General features: G+C 39.0%; 2 protein-coding genes across 2 annotated transcripts; both read left to right on the forward strand.

Moving 5' to 3' along the window:
* Nucleotides 1–13,639: 13,639 nt before the first annotated feature.
* On the forward strand, nucleotides 13,640–17,367 carry grifin (galectin-related inter-fiber protein). Its single transcript, XM_058377431.1, has 4 exons — nucleotides 13,640–13,651; nucleotides 14,983–15,062; nucleotides 16,936–17,098; nucleotides 17,203–17,367. The coding sequence occupies exons 1-4, from the start codon at nucleotides 13,640–13,642 to the stop codon at nucleotides 17,365–17,367; spliced, it is 420 nt and encodes a 139-aa protein (XP_058233414.1).
* A 1,378-nt stretch (nucleotides 17,368–18,745) lies between these two features.
* LOC131345242 (neuropeptide FF receptor 2) lies at nucleotides 18,746–21,389 on the forward strand. Its single transcript, XM_058378048.1, has 2 exons — nucleotides 18,746–18,924; nucleotides 19,268–21,389. The coding sequence occupies exon 2, from the start codon at nucleotides 19,457–19,459 to the stop codon at nucleotides 20,711–20,713; it is 1,257 nt and encodes a 418-aa protein (XP_058234031.1). The 5' UTR covers nucleotides 18,746–18,924; nucleotides 19,268–19,456; the 3' UTR covers nucleotides 20,714–21,389.
* Nucleotides 21,390–21,646: the final 257 nt, after the last annotated feature.

The raw sequence follows: 21,646 nt of genomic DNA on the forward strand, positions 1-21,646 counted from the left end.
ACGGCTCCCAACAAACAGAAGGAGAGAGCACTCACTCCGGACTCACTCCATGCTGGAACCCCACTGAGCACCATAAGGCCTCTGTTTTGCTTGCTGCTATTACCCTCTTGGTGATGGTCATTTAAAAGCTGAGCAAACAGACCAGATACGTCTCTGTACTAAGAACTCAACCATTTAACTCTCATGCCATCAATGGGCCAAACGTAAGAGCACATGCTGAATGGACACTGTGTAAATACATTGACGGAGTGCTAAATCAACAAACGATTGTGAATGCTGTGGACACAGCAACCCACGGACATGATCCAAGAAGTGCTGTCATGCTGCGTTCAAACATACAGCGACAAAGCGATTAGAGGTCATTCATTTTCGGTGAGATCTTCTGGAGACATGAGTGACAGCGAGTGTTGGAGAGCGGATGTGGGCGTGTCCATGCAAATATTGAGCAACTTGGTGTCAATGAGCACACACTGCTTCTCGTTTGTTTCATATGATATGATGCATATATGCACATTTTATACACAAACACCAAGTCTCCCTCCATAATGATTCATTTGATCACCAAGAAAACATCAACTGGAATGCCATCCACTGAGAAACGTTATATTATACTATGAAACCAGTAGTATTAATGCTTACTGGCGACTTCATTGTACAGCGACTGAAGACTTACAGTGATAAAATCACTGTATGTGAGCTTAATGGCTGAAACACTTTATACTGTAAGTGGGTATGCTGGGTTTGGATCAGGATGGTCATGTGCCCAGACGTTAGCACCACGTACCCAGACACAGTTGAGCCATGTGATCTCCTCCAGCCTGTGACATGTCTGATTGAAACCTCATGAGAGAAATCCAGTCCACATAAAAATCTTTTTTGACTGATAGGTCACACAGTAATGCACTTCTAGACCCTTTGGGAACTGCTGCAAATGTTTTCTTTTCTCTCTCTTTTTTTTAAGAAGGCAAAGATGGACATTCTCCCCTGACACCATAAAAACTCTCTCATTGCTCCCTTCCCTCCTCCTCCTTATCACTATTTTCTCTTCTCCAACTGAGGGACCAAACAACAAAAGCAGGATGTTTCCTAATAAAAGTGTCCATAAAACTCTCAGCAAAGCATGGCAAAGTTTGCTTAGTTGGGATTTAGAGCTTGAAAGTTGAAACAAATGAATCTGCCGCACAACTTTGTTTAGGTTTGTGTCTCTGTTTTCATTATCCTCCAAACAAAAGGGTACAGATATGATAAATGATTCTGGATCTTTTTCATCTATAATAGTGTAAGAGCCTGTGAGCTCACTAATGGCTTAATCTGTAGATCTCATGCTTTTACTTTCCCATGTGTTATGTCTATTTTTATCTATATATAAGATATATTATATTTAAAGCCTAAGTCCTCTTACGGTTTCATCCTCAAATCGAATTCAGGGAGTTTTTCCTTGCTCATTTGGGGTAAACTGAACATTTAAAATTGGTATCCTGAATATATTTGCTTGTATATTTCTGTAAAGCTGCTTCCTGCCAATGTCTATTGTTAAAAGTTCAGTATCAATAAAATAGAATTGAAATGAAAGAATATTTGCCTTAGTTCCATTGGTTACCATTAAAAATATAAGAGTCTGTTAACAAGTGTTGTTTTATATGTCTCAGTACTTTTATCACTATGTGCATCAAATCTTTATTCCTTTCAAAAGGGAGAAACTTTTGTCAGAGACGTAGATCAATACATAGCGGTACACAATACATTTATGATGCTGTGAAATATTTTATTCTTCGCACCTAATCACTAGGCTGCAACAGCTTAACTAGGAAGATGCCCATGCAGCGTCTTTATAACAACAGAGTGTTAAGACCCCAACATCCGACTCTACACAAAAGCCTTTCATCTCCTTTCATGTCTGCTAACTAGCCAGTGCCAGTCCTTTATCACTGGACACATTGCTGTGTTTATGAGTCCTCATAAAACTTTGAGGATTACTCTGAATGTGTGTTAAAGTTTACACCATTTCCCACTGTTTTACCCTGGCTTGATTTTTACAAACTTCTCACTCCCACAAACAAGGCAATGATTACACACACACATGCAAAATGTACTAAAAGAGCATTCACAGTAACAAGGACACACGGCATACAGACTTACAGAGTGACTGATTATATTTTTTATCCATATTAGACAAATGATATTATTATTAAGTTACTCTGACTGACTGAGCAGCATTAAACATGATCGATGTATGTCCCAAGCCGAGTCATTTGGTGCTTTTTATCTCCACCGATACAGCTGTCTGTAGCTTAAGAAACTCTTGAAAAATGGCCAAGTAGAATGAAAATCATTTACATCAGACAGTCACTTAATTAAAAACCAAGATAGATATTCAGAGAATCATTCATACTACATTAGACTAGATTGATTCTTGACTTCTGGATGATTCATGATTAATGGAGAGTTCAGGTTCTGATTCATATTACATCCAGAAATCAGAAGCTGTTTGCATTGCAGGATCGTCATCATATAACAGAGGGAAAGCATCAGATCTGTTCTACGTACATCACAGAGTCGAAGAGTCAAAATCATTCCACGTAAAAGAGTCAGTGTCATCAGAATCAGAATCATTTTACCTCAAAGTCGATTCAGAATCATTCTGAAATCATTGAAGTATTGAGTCATTGAAGCCAGAGTATTCAGTCAGTCACTGTATACCACAGTCACAGAATCGAACCTGTTCTTCATTACAGAGTTACAGAATGCGAAATGAATGTTTTAACAGGGTGTCTGTACTTCATTATCATACTTAAGAAGTATACTTTTAGGATATTTATACTTAAGTATTTTTGAAATTGAATACTTTGAGTGCTCTGAAAGAAAAAAAACAACAACAATACTTTTCTCTCAAAATGGACATGACAAATCTGTTTGGTGTTCTCTCATCCAGTGACAGCATACTGCATATCAAACAACTGGGCCCAGTTTAGCATCCAATCAATTCACTTTAGCATCCAATCAGTTCATTTTAGCATCTAATCAATTCACTTTAGCATCCAGTCAGTTCACTTTAGCATCCAATCAGTTCATTTTAGCATCCAATCAGTTCATTTTTGCGTTCAATCATTGCAGTTTAGCATCTAATCATGTTCATTAACACAAACTCAATATAATCAAGAATAGTGCCAATCATCTACAGTGATCTTCTTATGCTACACAATATAGTTAGCGCTCTAGCTATCTGTGAACCTGAGGATGTGAGCTCCTCGTCTTACCTTAGTAAAATGTGTCAGTATGCTGGAGTAAGCAAAGACTCAGATAAAATGAGGCGTCTCCTTTACCTCCCTACATGGCATGGACTCTATCTAATTTGAAAAAGCATGCTGAGGTACTGTAAGTTTATCTAATTTGCTAGCATTAACTGCCTATATTAAACTAATGTAGAATTTTTTTAGCTGCCGGGTTAGACTAGCATCAATTCCAGGTGAAAACAGGACATGAACTTACATTGGTTACTTTTAATACTTGAAATGCTCACATTAAAGTGGAAAAAATAAAACTTTCTGTTGAGTAGAATTTTCGCTTGGATACATCCACATTTAACTGAGTAAGATTAAATAAACATTATCTACACTTGCACTTCATTAAATTGCTCCATGTGCAATAACTGGTATAACATGTATCGAACATATTTCGAAAACTGTATTTCAACAAGATTGTAAATTCATTCACTCTACAGCACTTATACATTTAACTTTATTTTTAATTCTTATATTTTATTTTACTTTTGGAGCAACTGCAACCTAACAGTTTCCCTGAGGGGATCAACATGCTGATTCTTAGCCTATAATTCCTCGGCACTTTGTCCACCTCTCCATTTTTAAGGACTTGCATGTATCCCATATACACACACCATACCATCCTTCTGTTCCTCTCAAGAGACAGGGATTTATACCCACGTGCACCTGTAGGTTAGTCATGTGTTCACAGTGAATGCTGTCGAGTGTTTAATAAGCATGTTCTCCTCATCCTCGAATTCCCTGCAGCTAAGTGCTTCACATCAAAAGGACCTTGTTGCATTTCATTTGCTCTATGATCACAGATTTTTCACATTAGTCTTTTCCAGTTGAATACTTAAAGGCTCTTCTCTCAGAGGGTATGTTTCATACGCGACATTCGCTAAAGCTAAACACAGTTTTCTAATTAGAACCATTCCGATTCCTTGTAGGATCTGTCTTAAAGGACAAGACATTAATATTCTGTAGAAATGCTATATAGTAAACCTATATTATATTTTATAGCATGCAATAGAATAAAATACTATAATTCTAACCCCTTTTATCAGTATATTGGTGTTCTTATGCTGATATGGTGGTATGGCTATTAGAGTTTTATGCTGGTTATGCTGGTAAAAAAATAAATAAAATCCCACAACACAAATAGGGGACATACACAGAGCTCATCTCTGCTGGTGAGTGAGGCAGTAAGGATCAGGGTTCTCCATGCTGTATATAACAGGAGCAGAAAGGCATGCAGTTTAATGTACTGTGGCTGATTCTGTCTAAAGAGATCAGAATGGTATTATCATCCTTTGTAGATTTACATGGGATTATCATTAGCAGAATCCTCATCTGTGAAGACATAATTCAGGGAAATACAGAATATTAGCAGAAAAATCTTAGTAATATCAACAGACTGCATTCTGTGACCAAATATTAGAGGAATATTGGTGCGAGCCAAGTGTTCCGGATCCACCACAGTCCCGGCTTGCACTTATAACAGATGAGTGAATGATGAAGTGAGAAAATGAAGTGAAAATGTTTGTTTTGTTGGTTGAGTCTAATTGTACTGTTTGTAGCCCGTGCCTTTATGTTATTAATGAAAGGCATATGTGGTCACCTTGGCGCTGATTATGCGGTGGGCTGTCAGCATGAGGCAGCTGATGGGAAAGCGCATAGTCATGATCAGACAGAGCAGCTGGGATTAGTGACTGCCATCTGGATACACTTACTCTATCTTTGTGCACGTTCGCGTGCGATCATACGTGTGTGTGTGTGTGTGTGCAAATGCATGCATGTTTGTGTTGTCTGCATTTACAACAAAGACAGCATGTCGCCAAATAACAAGCTCATACCATTTCATTTGAAATCAGACTTTGCATCATTTTGACTAGAAACATATAATCAGTACATAACGCTTATGATCATATAAGATTATAATGTCTCCAGACAACCGACTGCCATATATTCTTTGCCTTGTCATAACTCAGGGCCTAGAAAGCCATCTGTTTCAGGGTCTTCTTATAGTTGCTCATGATAGCTCGCTCTAATTACACAAACTCTAATTGATTCAGATACACTGTGGCCTCTATCAGGGTCATCGTGGGAAAATTTAGCCAGAACAGCAGCAGGCCAGCTTTTCTGCTCTGGACCATATGGCCACACTTTCAGCAGGCACTGGGAAATCTCACAGCATCTTTATGCAAATGGAGACGCTGGGTGGCTGGTGTCCAGTCATAACTTCATTACATGACAATTTGGTGAATATTAACACCTTAAAAAAAAGAAGTGTGTCTGGCTATGCCACCTGTCTTGGACACTCAAGCTGTACAACCTGCATGGCTAGTCTCAGGTTGATGAAGAGGTATTTAGCATTGCTTGAATAACATTGAGCATCACGTATTCTGTCCCTTAATAAAGTTTTAACTGTTATTCCCTGAGTGTCACAAACATTTGACACCGAGCTCAGAATCTGTTTGTGGAATGAGGAAGTGTAAGATTAATACTTAGTTTCTCGCTCATCTGTCAGCATCTAAGGTTTATTTGTAGAATATAATGTTGCAGCCGTCACTGTTTCACAGAGGCTGGTTTTGTTTGCGCTTGGCACTCTGGGAGTATCAGCAGCTCGGTTCTCCAGGCCTCATCTACACTCTCCCATGTTTCCCCATTTCTGCAGGTCATGGGTGAGTTCATATTAAACCCAAGCTTGTTTGAACAAGAGTCGGACCAGCCTAGCGGATGTGGATGTATACTGCCTAAACAAATAGCATCAGATCCGTACTTTGTGTGTCTGAGAGTCTGGCATGATAAGAATGCCTGAGCTGTAATGGTGTCATCTCAGGGTTAATGACTATCTGATGGAGATGAGGCTAAGGAGTGTCATGATGTGGAAATGGCAGCAGTCAATTCTCTGGCCTAGTGGAATTATCATAATTCTACCTTATAGCAGATTTTAATGTGAAGGCAGTGGTGTCATGTGTGTAGATTTGGAAAGCCAGTGAGTGCAATTTTTATTTTCTAAATGGAAGCCTAACGCTGCTTTCGCTGTTAATTGCACACCATTAAGTCTCTGGCATAGATCATTTAACACTTCTGAAAAATTGGTCCGTCTCTAAAGAACTCTACATTTCAGTGATGTGAGATTTGAACCCAGGACCAGTGTGAGAGACAATGATACTGTCCAGAGCTCTCTCATTAGTATACATTATGCATAAAAGTGAATGTAGGCCGCCCTCTGCTGGTGATGTGTAAAACTGATTAATGAGGCAGATTAGATCAGGACAGCTTCACTCTGACACCAGCTACCCTTCTCCTGCCATCAGAACATTATTCAGACATTGACCAAATCTTTAACAGTGTCTCTTCTCCACTGGACCTCTAATCAGGTCATCCACAAGAATCCACATCTGGTGTCTGACACATTTATTGCTCTTTATTATATCTTTTGTAGCTTCCCTCGAGCTAACAGAAATTGTTCTATTTGGGTTTTTTCGGTGGGTATCGTGATACCTGAAGCCGAGTGAATCTAAAAGAGATTTATCAGCAAGGAGTAAATGTGCAGCACTGCACTCTTGCTCAAAGTCTAGCAATGTATGGAGATAAGACCGGGCCAGGCGTCTTAAAGGTGCATGCAGCATTTAGTGCATTTGTTTGTTTTTTTATTGTCAAAGCTGAAGAATAAATTCATTAAAATGGAGGTAAATAACTGACTGACATCATAACACAGATTTATTACAGATTTTTGTCCTTGCACAAATTTTTGTTGATGCAGCACACAATTAGAAAATTTACTTCATCATGAATAAGAAGTCATTAAGCTTCTTGAGGAAAATCTTTCCGTGCTGCCTCCTCCTCCTCCTCCTCCTCCACCACTGTTGCGTCCTCCTCCATTTCATTGTGCTTATTAGAAGCAGTGCACATTCAGTAAGAACTCAGGGCTGCATCTCAAACTGCATCTAAGTCAGGGGTGTACAAATTTATCTGAAAAGGGCTGGGGTGTGGGTGCAGGGATTTATTCCAATCATGCAGGACGCATACCTGATTCCACCTGTCAATCCTGGCTTTCAGTAGGTGTGGCTTTTGCTAAGTTGGAAAGAAAGCCTGCACTCACACTGACACTGTGTGGATGGAAGACTGGGTGGAAGACTGGAAATATAAGCACCAGATACGATGCCTAAATACTTATAGATGCACTTGGTGTACTGATTTAGGGCAGGGTTCGATTTGGGACACAAATTAATCCCAAAGTTATTTGTGATGACTCAAAAACCCTTCAAATGGTCAAATTTCCAAATCTGGTAATTTTTTTACTTAATGTAGAGAACTAAAACATGTTTCTCTTTTTCATGCACCTGAAATACCAACATTTTAGTCATTGTTTATTTCCAAAAGTGAAAATCTCCTGCACATTTCAAACTTCCTTCCAGTTATCCACTTTCCACTTTATTCACTTATCTCCACTTTAATAATTTAATCTACATAACGAAAAAAGCAGCATCACTGGAAGAAATTGTACGAAGCTTACAACTGGAATCAGTGTGAGTTATAACTTTAATTATCATTATCATCCACATCAGCCTCTGATAATCACTTGAGGAAAAAGTCTCTCGCAGTCACAACACAAACATTTACATGATAAAAATCTCTTTTGCTCATCTGATCTCTGTTCACGATAGATAGATAGATAGATAGATAGATAGATAGATAGATAGATAGATAGATAGATAGATAGATAGATAGATAGATAGATAGACAGGCAGGCAGATAGATGGATTGATGGATGGATGGATGGATGGACAGATGGGTGGATGGAGTAAGCAGATAGATAGATAGATAGATAGATAGATAGATAGATAGATAGATAGATAGATAGATAGATAGATAGATAGACAGGCAGGCAGATAGATGGATGGATGGATGGATGGATGGATGGATGGATGGATGGACGGACAGATGGGTGGATGGAGTAAACAGATAGATAGATAGATAGATAGATAGATAGATAGATAGATAGATAGATAGATAGATAGATAGATAGACAGACAGACAGGTAGGCAGGCAGATAGATAGATAGATAGATAGATAGATAGATAGATAGATAGATAGATAGATAGATAGATAGATAGATAGATAGATAGATAGATAGATAGATAGATAGATAGATAGATAGATGAATTGATGGATGGATGGATGGACGGACAGACAGATGGGTGGATGGAGTAAACAGATAGATAGATAGATAGATAGATAGATAGATAGATAGATAGATAGATAGATAGATAGATAGATAGATAGATAGATAGATAGATAGGCAGGCAGGCAGGCAGGCAGGCAGATAGATAGATGAATTGATGGATGGATGGATGGATGGATGGATGGATGGATGGACGGATGGACGGACAGACAGATGGGTGGATGGAGTAGATAGATAGATAGATAGATAGATAGATAGATAGATAGATAGATAGATAGATAGATAGATAGATAGATAGATAGATAGATAGATAGATAGATAGATAGATAGATGCACACAAAGCAGAATGCATTGATGTAGTAGAAAGACAATGGACCTCGTTTATCTTACTGAATAAAAGCGAATATATTTATTCATAAATTGTTTTTATGAGCATTTAGGCAAGTCATTTGGCATTCATGAAAATCCCATAAATTGGGAAATGAAAGAAAGCCAACACAAACCAATAAATTAAGACTAAAACTAATCTTTCAGTTACGCCAAAAGAAAGTGCACTGTATAAATGGAGGACTGCCGGTCTGTCTGCACTCAGACCTCAGCTGTAAATAAACGCCTCACAAGACAGGATATTTAACGCTTACTTATTATCATAATAAATAATTGTAATAATAAAAATGATCTACTTCTGTTTTTCAGGCTTCACTCATTTCGTGCTCTCAGCTGTCTGTGACCTTTCATAGAGTTTTGTAGGCGTCACTACATGTAAACGAGCTGTACCAGGAAGATGCTTTGCACTTGTTTGTGCTCGGTTTGGCGAACGTTTATTTATGCAAATAAAAAGTAGACAGAGTTTGACATGTAAGAACGTCTGAATAAATCTGACACAAAAGACGCCTCACAGCTCCTGCAATGTGCCTCTGCAGAACTTCTCTGATGTCTGCTTCATCATTTCCATGAGATGTGTTTATGGATGTAAATCACTACACACCTCTAGAGCTTCATTCAAGGTTTCTTCTCTAAAACTCAGAAGAATAGAAAAGTACATTTGTGAGGTTTTCGACAACTTTAGGCTCCTTTTCTGACTTGATCTCTCCGGGCAGTTTTGCTAGCTGAAATGTCACACACACACACACACACACACAAAAATGATGACTCATCTGAAAATGGCTCTTCACCCAGATAGAACCCTTTAATCTTAAGGTGATGATTCATGTCTCTTTCATTAAAGCACACACACACACACACACACACACACACACACACACAAAAATCAGACTCCAAAACTTCACCTTAAGCCACAGAGGAGGTGTGTCCACGCAGCTTAGCGTATTTTTGCTAGCGGCGTATTATGTCATGAAGAGAGTTTTAAAAATGTGTGCTAATATATACAGATAGAAATGATCGGTTTCGCATAGTCTTCATCCATTTTATGTGCTTTATGTACCAGAAAGGTTTTATTTGTTCTTTATTCTATTATAGCACTTTATTTTATAAACTGAAAGTTAATTTTGCTAACAGAAATGATTGTGATCCAGCACAGACTTCCGTTAGACCACAAATTACTGATTATAACCTTTCTTTGCACATCGCCCACACACCTAATGTTCCAGTTAATATACACATTTCCTGTATTTATGATTATTTATTTTTATGGTTCACTTTTTCACTGCATCCTCATCAGCTCAATCTTGTACAGCGTTGGAATGCACATACAGCTGCACACATCTGCACGCTATTCCACATACAGTTCATACTTTCTCATTTTTCTCCTTCAGTGTACTGTAAGACTGATTCTTTTTGAGGTCACAGGACAGTCTAAAATAAGCACACAGATCACTGCAGGTCGTAATGTCTATGGTTTGTATGTGTGAAAATTTGATTTGATTTGATTTGACCTTGAATATGAAGCAGGTGGATAAGCTGTGAGTTACTGACTGTCATGAGCACGACGTTTCACATTTTATTTCTGTCTTTGTTTTTATTTTATTTTAACATTCATTACAATAAAAAATAATAAAATATAATAATAATAATTATAATTATAATAATAAAATATAATAATATAAAAATAATAAAATCTCTTCATTTATATCCTCACTTTTTCCACTAAAGAATTCTAAAAAAAAAAAAAAAAAAGGAATAAAAAATATTTATAATATTAAATATAAATATAATATATATATAATTATTATTATATTTATAAATACTTCAAATGTAACCTGAGGAACAATATAACATGAACACATAGGCTGTGAATACTGTTTAAACTGCTATTTAAGAATACATAATACATAATTTAAGGATTTGTATCAGATATGAAGATTCCAGGCAGACATTATGAGAACTTTATAAACACTATATTGCCAAATGTTTTGGGACACCCCTCCAAATCATTTAATTCAAGGGTTGTTTTTCAGGGGTTGGGCTCAGCCCCTTTAGTTCCAGTGAAAGGAACTCTTAATGCTTCAGCTTCATACCAAGACATTGTGGACAATTTCATACTCCCAACTTTGTGGGAACAGTTTAGGGATGACCCCTTCCTGTCCAAACATGACTGTACACCAGTACACAAAGCAAGGTCCATAAACACATGGATGATCGAGTTTGGTGTGGAGGAACTTGACTGGCCTGCACAGAGTCCTGACCTCAACCCCACAGAACACCTTTGGGATGAATCAGAGCAGAGACTGTGAATCAGGCCTTCCCATCCACCATCAATGCCTGACCTCACAGATGCACAAATGCGTCAAAAATTCCCATAAACACACTCCTAAACCTTGTGGAAAGCCTTCCCAGAAGAGTTGAAGCTGTTACAGCTGCAAAGGTCGGGACAACTCCATATTACATTCATGTGCATGTAAAGGCAGACGTCCCAAAATCTTTAGGCAATATAGTGTATAAGAGATCAGACCTTATGCTAGGATTTTGTTAATGTATAAATTGTGACAGCTCTGACCTCTAGCGATTTGATATACTAATTGTATTTTCGTTCAAGATATCTGTTTAAATATCACATTTTCCGATTTTGGTGGATGAAATATAATCCCCCGTGACACTGTGCCACTAATCCATAACTACACATATGTATATATAGTTTTATCTCTGCTTGATTTCACTATTATTATATCCTGCATGAGCTTGATGTGTTATCTATAATGAATTTAGAAATGATGCTGAGGCTCATATTTATATATATATTTATATATTTTATTATAGTTTTTATAGATTTTCAAGCCCCTTATATATATATATATATATATATATATATATATATATATATATATATATATATATATATATATATATATAATGTTAATATTTTGACTAATTTATGTGCAATAATTTTTTAATTGTTACGTGAGCAATATTGTAGTCATTTTTCTGCCATCTGTTTTGCTGCTACATATGTCAGAGTGTATTTCCATAAGATTGGAAATTCATTCATTGTACAGCACCTATACTTTTAACTTAATATGTATTTTTATTCTTAATTCTTATATTTTATTTTAGTTTTATTTTACTTCAGATTGTACTGTGAGCAACAATTTCTCTCCGGGGATCAAGTTTTCTGATTCTGATTTATAAGTTGCTCCAAGCTCCTGGTTACACAATTCCTCTTAATTATATACATTTGTAGAAAGGACATTATTTAGAATCACACTCTTGGGTGTCCCCCAGATGAGGATGCGGGTCTCTTTTGAGTCTCAGGGAGTTTTTCCATCATCACCATCACCTCTGGTTCACTCATTAGGGATAAATATAAATAAAATTTTAAACTTTGTCATTTTTATTCTGAATTGTTATGTTGCTCTGAGACATTGTTCATTGTTAAAAGCGCTATATAAATAAAATTGAATTGAATTAAATATGTTGCTTTTTGCTTATTTGCTATTTATACCTAGTGACTCTGTCTCTAGAGTTTCTGGACTGTGATGAGATGAAATCAAGTTGCAGAAACGTCTCGTACGCAGGAACAGAGCTGGTCTGTGAATCCACACGCAGCTGAAAGCAGTCGTGTGTCAGACTGAGCTCCTGATGAGAGACAAGCAGAGAAGCAGCAAAGAACAGAGAAGCAAAATACACACACACACACACAGCGAGACCTTATTGATATCACCTTTTGAGAAAAGAATGTACATTTTGTACCCACTGCACTTGTCCACAGATAAAGACTCCTGCTTTTCATTGATTTATATCCTGTTATAGTTTCACACCAGGGTTCTGAGTCCTGATGATTCACTTTATCTAGTGCGTGCTTCAGAGCAGGGTCTTTATTCCTAGTCTACGTGGTGTCTGTCGTTACAGTGTGCACCTGGTGGATGTGCTGTTGTGAAGGTGGAGCGATGTAAAGCATCCTGTCCTACAAGCAGACGCGACTCTACCCCGACTCTTATGAGCTCTGCCTTGTCATTGTGTTCAGACGCAGGCAGGAAATTCGAGGGCTGGTGAATCTGATGAGCTGTGAAACCAAAACAGACACCCACCCATAATCATCTAATCCACAGGATTAGCAACTGATAGCTCGCTCATATAAATAGAATGGCATGCAAACCGCCGACTCTATTGTTAGTTGATGTTCATTTTTGCTGCTTGTAAGCAGTTTCATTTCAGCAAAGCTGACAGGCGGTGATCAAAATCCTGTTGCGCTGTCTGACATGCAATAACAGTGCATGCCATGTGGCACCTGAACAAACATGGAGTGCTGCGCTGCTGTGTGAATATTGCAGTGATTCTTCATCATTGTTTTAAGGAGCGGTTATGGCTCATTAGCTCCTAGCTACCACTCCACTTCCTGGGGTCCTGATGTAGGCAGGAATATAATCTAATACCTGAGGAATAAATCTAATAAAGGGGAAAAGAATGTAATAAAATGATTGTAATGAAATAGATTACCTCTAAGGTTGCGTATGAGTATAACTGATAGCTTATTCATCTAAGCCTTGTGGTACAATGAGGTCTCTGAACTGTGAAGAGACTAGAGCAGACAGAGATTTAGTTGTAACTCTGTGTGTGTGTGTGTGTACATATGGTTGTTTTTATAGCACTCAGCCCAGACAAAGGCCCACCTCACATCTAACCCCATGGCTCACGTGGTGCTGCTGCTCTCTTTAAATCGCATCCCTACTTTCCAGCTTCTAGTCTGAAAGCTGATCGATACACAGAGCCACAAGACACCATCGACGAGATGGCATTACGGGTAAGAAACACAGATCAACAGCAGACACAATCAAAGCAAATTAGCTCATTGTGTTGTTTCAAGCTTTACTGGTCGTTCATAGTTCAATTACCTGCTCGGCGCAGGTCCTTCATTAGGCATCGCCTGTGAGTCGCGCAGCATGCCTGGACTTTATGCAGATCATAATCAATGCACCGGGGACATGTTTATGAAATACATATTCATTAGAGAAACGATGGTTCTCCGCATGATCGACTGTGAGGGGACTCTTCAGGGAGCTTAAGTGCTGTCCTGTAAATTACTCACTTGCTTTCTCTCAGTGCTGAAACAGTAGGAAAGCTTCAGGAGGCTTCAATGAAGTTACTGCCTGTGATTACTGACTGTTTACCTGTGATCACTGCAATTTGCAGTTTGAAGAGAGGGAAGTAGATGGGGCACATTAAAGGCGTTTTCCACCTTAAGCATTAGAGTCATTTGAGGCTCGTTTACTTTGAAAAGGAAGAGTACAATATAGAGCTGGGTGATGTGTACTCAGTAGCTCATTCATAGGAACCCTTGAGCATCAGTAAGGACCTGAATTTAAATTTAGAAAGAAAAGCGTATGTTGAAGTCAATGCCTGGTTTATAAACCTCTCTCTTATCCCGGGTAATTTTATGTATCAGGTATTCGAGAGGTAGGAATGATTCTTTTGCAGCTGCCTCACCTCTCCCGGATTTCACTGACGCAAACAAACCCGTGACAATATTACTCATATGCTAATGTTCCTGAGTTTCTGCATGTGCTCTGATGTTTCTCCTTTGCTGGGCAAATATGATTAGGAAAAAAATCAATCAGGCAGCATTTTATCCAGGAAAGAGAAAGTGTAAAAGATGTGAAATGATTAAAGCAATTCAATGAGTAAACATGAATCAGGTTTAGTGAATAGTGGTGGCTTTAAAAGCACAAAGTAGCCATTGATGTGTAGATAGAACAGATGAAGAAGATATTAAATAATGAACGCTTCCATCAGCCGTTTTGTCTGGGGAAGTTATAAAGGAAAACTCGTGATTTGTTTCAGGATAAAAGGATATCCTTTTTTTTCCATTGAATTTGTGTTGAAACTGTGTTAATGAAATTAGCTTGGAATAATCACATTGCATTGATTATATTACAAAACAAAAAAAAACCTGCCTTAATTACATTTTTCACATATTAGCATAGTTTATTGAAAAACATTAATGACAGCTTTTTGAATGTTGCACATTCAACACATTTATCTCTATATATCAACACTTTTAATTAAATAATAAACCAGACATGTACAGCATTTACAGCAGCCTCAAATCTAAACAATGTGACCTGATTCTTATAGTTTGAAGCTTCCTGTCCTGAAGGACTGTGTCCAGGTTGGAGCATCATGGTGAAAGGACAGCCGAGTTCAGCAGCCAATAAGTAAGTCCATCACAGGGGTCATGATCATACGATAATACAGAAACCTGCAAACACACCACTTCCTTTCTGTGGAAAAATCTAAAAAGAGAAGAGGGAACAATTTCCAGCTGGGAGATATTACAATTCCAGGGTTATGATGCTGAATGTATTTTTCTCTGACCTGTGTCCCCACAAGCGTGCAAGAAATTTATTTAGCAGAAAGCCATTAATGTTTTCATATATCAGATTTCCACAAATGTTTCTTCTGTAGTAGGAATATAAAAGGGCTGCGTTCTGAGCGAAGAAGCAGAATAGACTGTAAATCAAGTTGCTTTGTCAAAAATCCAAGTTATCTGAAAGCAGACAGGAGGCAACATTTCAAGGAGACAGTTCTTAATCCTGATAAAAGTTATGCACTAATGTTCCAATTCCTCTTCCAAACTGGGAATATGTTTAAGAACATGAGACGTTAATAACTGTAATTCATCACGCATGGTGAGGGAGAGACCTGATTTATCACACTTGATGTGGAAAACCTTCAATAACAATTACACAAACAAGCATCACTACAAAGCTGCATTTGGGACACTATCAATTCATCCATCCATCCATCCATCCATCCATCCATCCATCTATCCATCCATCCATGCATCCATCCATCCATACATCCATCCACCCATCTACCCATGCATCCATCCATCCATCCATCCATCTATCCATGCATCCATGTATTCAACTATCCATCCATGCATCCATCCATCCATCCATCCATCCATCTATCCATGTATCCATCCATCCATCCATCCATCCATCCATGCACCCATGCATCCATCCATCTACCCATGCATCCATCCATCCATTCATCCATCTATCCATCCATCCTTCCTTCCATCCATCCATCCATCCGTCTATCCATGCATCCATGCATCCATCCATGTACCACTTATCCTACACAGGGTCAAAGGAAGGAACTCAGGACCATCACCAACCATCACAGGGCACAATCTCTGTCTCTCACACACACAATCACACACCTTTCATACACAATGGACAATTTAGAGATGACACTCAGACTACAACACATGTCTGTGGCCTGGGGGAGGACTGCACTGCACTGCACTATGCTCCCTAAGACTAGCACTGCTTGACTGATCCCACCATCTCTCACATCATCTAGACTCTTCTCTGTTCTGGCACTGAGGTAATGAACTGAACTTCCCCTAGATGTACATACAGCTGAGTCACTGGTCACCTTCAAACAATGGATGAAGACCTACCTCTTCCTGAAACACTAAACTAGCTCTTATTTTTCCTGTGTGTTTTATGTATCGTTGTATTTTGTATGTTTTACACAAAAAAGTTCCCCCCAACACAGGTTTTAGGTTGATAAGTCAGTGACCTATTGAACCAGTGTTAATGTAGTCATTAATAGAGACTTCAAAGCACTTTTGTACGTCGCTCTGGATAAGAACGTCTGCCAAATGCCAGAAATGTAAATGGGATCGAAACCCCAAATCATGAGGAGAACATGCAAACCTCCAACCCATGAGGTGTGAGATAAACATGCTAACCATGCATGTGAGACACTATTGAGCTACAAATACAACTGACAATCATTTAGTGTTGGGCAAATGGCATCTGAGAATGTTTCTTATTCTATATCTTCATAGCCCAGGATTAGAAAAGAACTGGAATTGTTCTTCTATTATAAATTGTCAATGAGCACATAGAAAATAGGGGACCAGTGCTGCACATCTGGTGGTTTATTAGTGATGGTATATCTAAACTGACACAGTTGACCAAGTCCCATCAGCCAGATTGCTCCCGATCCAATTGCTTCTGACTCCTACATTATCCCTACACCATCACTAATGTGTCTTTCTGACTCACAAAGGTTTGAGATCAATTTCCTCTGTGATCAGGACGACAGAATAGCCCTTCATTTCAACCCCCGCTTCACTGAATCGGACATAGTGTGTAACTCCTTCCTCGCAAATCACTGGGGGCAGGAAGAGAGATGCACCAACTTCCCGTTTGACATCAACGAGCCTTTTCAGGTGAAGAAATAAACCTTTACGATCATCATACCACATGTGTACACGTATTTATAAGGTCCTTATAGAAACTGAGTGCAGTTCTTTCTAAATTTTCCTGTCAACAGATCGAAATCGACTCAGACGAAGACAAGTTCCATGTTTACATTGATGACACAAAGATCATGCAGTTTAAGCATCGTGTCAAGGACCTGAAGACCATCACGAAAGTCCAGGTGGTAAATGACATCGACATCTCCAGTGTAGAAATCACCAAGAAGCAGTTTTGCTAAAATTGTCAAGGCTTCAATCTTTCCTCCAGGAAGCAACAACAGAATGAGCTTTTGCTTGTTTACAGTGGATTGTGTTTGTCTCTCCTGGGTTTTGTGTTGATAATTTTAGGAATTAAATAATGAATAATGATGATTATCCTTTTAGATTCAACACTTCCTGTTGGTCTCTTGGCAGTGTGAATAATAATTGCTTCAAACATACCCAGCGCAATTAACACATTATAATTAGTGCTAAATGGCTGCTTTAAAATATTTACACAAGAGCAATATGGGAATATCATATCATATGCATTAAGCACATCATTATGTATGATAGAATATCAATTCGCAAACACCTTCCCTGTGATCTATACACACTGCGTGACAGGCCATTAATCAGAGACATTGGTGTGAATGTAATCAGTACAATCCAATCTCAAACCTTTTACTTAAATACAAACACTCCTTTTTGTCTCTAAGGGTTACAGCTATAGCCAAATGTACTTATGTGGACATGTGACCATTTCACTCATCCGTGAGATTTCTTGAATCTGTTCCACAAGTTTGGAAGCACAAAATTGTCGAAACAATGTTCCAGCATGACAATGCCCCTGTACACAAAGCACAGAGCTCCATGAAGACATGGTGTGAGAAGATTGGAGTGGAAGAACTGGAGTGTCCTGCACTGAGCCCTGACTCTGACTCAACCCCACTGAACACCTTTGGGATGAACTGGAACACCGACTGAACCCCAGACCTCCTCACTCTTACAACATCAGTAATGCTCTTGTAGCTGAATGATCACTAACCCCCACAGTCACGCTCCAACATCTAGTGGAGAACCTTCACAGAAGAAAAGAGTAACAGAACAAAACCTGGAATGATATGTTCAACAAGCACATCTGGAAATGATGGTCAGGTGTCCAAGTGTTTTATATTATATATCTTAAACAAGATTACAAATCTTCAGCAGCATAAGAGTTAATAATAAACACTAGAAATTATGTTGTAACTGATAACAGATGTCCTTTTCATATTAGATGCTGGTGTGATTTGATGTAATAGAAACTTGTGATCTCTGTTATTTTACTAGTGCAATTTGTTAAATCCATGACAGTAGAATTTTAAATAATACTGGTGGAATAAAGGAATAAAGGTGGAATTATTAGAAAGGGCAAATGGAATTATTTTTAAAGAATGAATAAAAAATCATTGAAGACATGCAAAATGAATGAAAAAAAAAACACAATATAAACATGACTCATGGAGCTTCTGCTCAGTGAATTGCACAGGCGCATTAGCAGCTTGAGTCGCACACATGCACACAGAGAGAGAGAGAGAGAGAAAGAGAGAGAGAAAGAGCGTGAGAGAGAGAGAGAGAGAGAGAGAGGCGCGCGGACAGTCAGATGCATCACTTTCAGCAGCAGTGAGTGTTCTCTAGAAGGAAAGCGTGCATAATTCAACCATGCCATACGGAGGTCGCATGTAGAAATAATCCTTTCTCAGGAGGCTGAAACATGGAGAAAAACAGCACCAGTGATGCATCTCTTACTGGAAACATTTCCCGCAGTCATCATGGTACGTGCTCACTTTTCTAACAAACACCTTTTTAATTAAAAGTGGCTGTGTGTCATATTAATTACTGGGATTCACACCCAAATCAGAGGGAAAGCTTTGCAAACATTTTGCAAAAGTTGCTTTTCAAAAGTAATTTTGATAGAAATATGTTAGATATCTGGGGGGAAAAAAACACTGTGTCTCTCTATGCGCTACTGATTTGAAGCATCATGTGTGGTCATGCACCCCTGTGAAGTAATTATGCTCCACAGGCAGCATGCCAGTCACTACTGCATGCAACTGCATACATTTTTAATAAACAGGTGTATAAATGTGTACCATCTAATATCTTGGTTTATTGCAGGGCAGCTGGATATATTGTGGGAAGGTTCCTTTCGGTACACTTTAGTGACTGCCAGGAGGTGAAATGATGGAAGGCAACAGCGACATGTACTGAGGCATGTTGGTAATTCAAAATCTGAAGCTGCAGTTGTACCGTCTCGAGCGCTTGGGGATGCATGGAGATTTTGATTTGCTTGAGTAAAACTTAAAGATGAATTGCTCTGAATTCAATTTCCATGGTCCGATGTCATCGATGCTGAACGGCTCGTTCGTCAGAGCGGAGAGCAGCGATTTGTTCCCTCACCAGAACAGTGAACTGGAGAAAACATTATTATTGACCATCCAGGAGCCAACCACAATCTCCCTGACCGTAATGTACTCGTTGTCATTTTTGGTGGGCTTCATGGGGAACATCACGGCGATTCGGATGCTCACCAGCCAGAGAAACAGGAGGGTGCAGAGCGTCAGCGCTACCAAGAGTTTACTGATCAACCTGGCTGTCTGTGACCTGATGGTAGTCTGCATCTGCATGCCCATCACCCTGGGCCATACCATCTACACAGCCTGGGTGTACGGGGATCTGCTATGCAGGGCTGTGCCCTTCATCCAGGCAGTCTCTGTATCAGCCAGTGTACTCAGCCTAACGGTCATCAGCGTGAACAGGTACTACAGTGTCCACAGCCCACTGAACGCCCGTTCCTACTTCACCCAGAGAAAGATCTACATTACCATTGGCGTTGTGTGGATTCTCAGCTCCAGCATCTGTTCCCCGCTTCTTTTCATGATCAAGTTGGATGAGATTTGTTTGATTAACATTGCAGTTCCAGTCTGCAGAGAGTTGTGGCCACAGATAAGGCTCAAGCAGGTTTATAATGTCCTCCTCTTCATCATGCTCTACTGCATACCTGTGGCTTTTAACCTGACCATCAGTTTCCTTACGGGACGAAAGCTCTGGAGTGCGTCACAGCATTTCAATGACTTTGACCCTCACTCGCAGGTGATGTACGCTTCGTGTTTGAAGACACGGAAGAAGATTGCAAAAGTGGTGGTCACCCTGGTCCTGCTCTTCGCCGTCTCCTGGCTGCCCCTGTATGTGACTGATATTTTAATTGACCACGAGACGCATTCTCCACACTGGATCCTACAAACCCGGCCATTCGCCCAGTGGCTGGGTCTCACCAACTCTAGCCTCAACCCCATCTGCTACTGTTTCCTGGGTGACCTGCACCGCTCTGCCAAGTTAATCAAATCCAAGTACCACCAGCGGATGCTGTCTCTCCTCAGCACTTCAAGCTCCACGAAGGTACCAAGACTGCTCCTTTTTAAGCGCCAGACATCCAGCCAGAGGCAGGAGACCGGGGCTCAGGTGTCTGAGGAAATACTGTCAGATTGGTGTTCTCACACCAGTGTTGGGGACTTCAACCAGATGCTATCTCTTCAAAGCCTTTCTGAGAGGATAGAGTCTTGAACCATACCAGATCTCAACAACCTGTCTATAGAGAAGTTCTCAGTACCCGTGGTATAACACGACTGAAGGTTGCTCTTCGGCATTGAATTACGCCCCTGGAACTGGATGTGTGGGAAGGTTTTGATGTGAGCATGATTAACTAAGAGCATTACCCGTAATTACTTTGCTCCCCTCTCACACTTTAGTTGTTAAAAAATGGAAAACTGTCATTGTGCATTGGACATGAATTATGATTTGGCGACATGTAATTTAAACTCATCATCTTCTCATGCCACTACAGACACAACTGTGCAAAAATGACTAATCGATTTTAGTCAAAAGAGAACAAGCAAAGACTACACTATTTAATCCAACATCTTAAAAGCTACAATAGGGTTACAATGCATTATCAACCTTAGCCATGTTTTCTGAACATCATATAACATATGTAAATGTTCCAGTCGGTGTAACTTAACCCATTTTTGTAGTTTTACCAGCTGTAGTTGTAAACAGGATATTAGCAGCAGAATCACAATATATACATATATATATATACAATAGTCTTGTTTGTGTAAATTAATTGTCCTTGACTGTGATTACATATTTTACATATTAAATGACGAATGTCAGACAATTCAAGCCAATATGGTGTAGCATGCTTATTCCAGTTCGACCTTACAGCCGTAACAACGACATGAAGCACAAGATAATTCAATTTGTATCTAATTGTTAATTAAAAAAAGTCAATAGCGAGTCTCCTATGAAATATTATATTAGTCCAGTCTTTGAAAGTGATCTCACAATGTTTTCCTTTTTTATGTTTCAGTCTTGTGCATAACGCATTTCTTTTTCGGGAAATTTAGATAAGATTAAAAGCTCAAGTACTACTGACTACTGCAAGCGGCAATGTAGAATTCTGTGAGCGCTGTGATTATATACTGGTGCGTTTCAACC

Source organism: Hemibagrus wyckioides, linkage group LG24 (assembly GCF_019097595.1).
Source record: "Hemibagrus wyckioides isolate EC202008001 linkage group LG24, SWU_Hwy_1.0, whole genome shotgun sequence".
NCBI classification, from domain to species: Eukaryota; Metazoa; Chordata; class Actinopteri; order Siluriformes; family Bagridae; genus Hemibagrus; species Hemibagrus wyckioides.

Excerpts from the sequence above, each read along its gene's own strand:
- grifin (XM_058377431.1), top strand. Across the intron at positions 15,063-16,935 it reads CCGAGTTCAGCAGCCAATAA|GTTTGAGATCAATTTCCTCT; the intron begins GTAAGTCCATCA and ends TGACTCACAAAG. Across the intron at positions 17,099-17,202 it reads ACATCAACGAGCCTTTTCAG|ATCGAAATCGACTCAGACGA; the intron begins GTGAAGAAATAA and ends TCCTGTCAACAG.
- LOC131345242 (XM_058378048.1), top strand. The coding sequence starts at position 19,457 with ATGAATTGCTCTGAATTCAATTTCCATGGTCCGATGTCATCGATGCTG.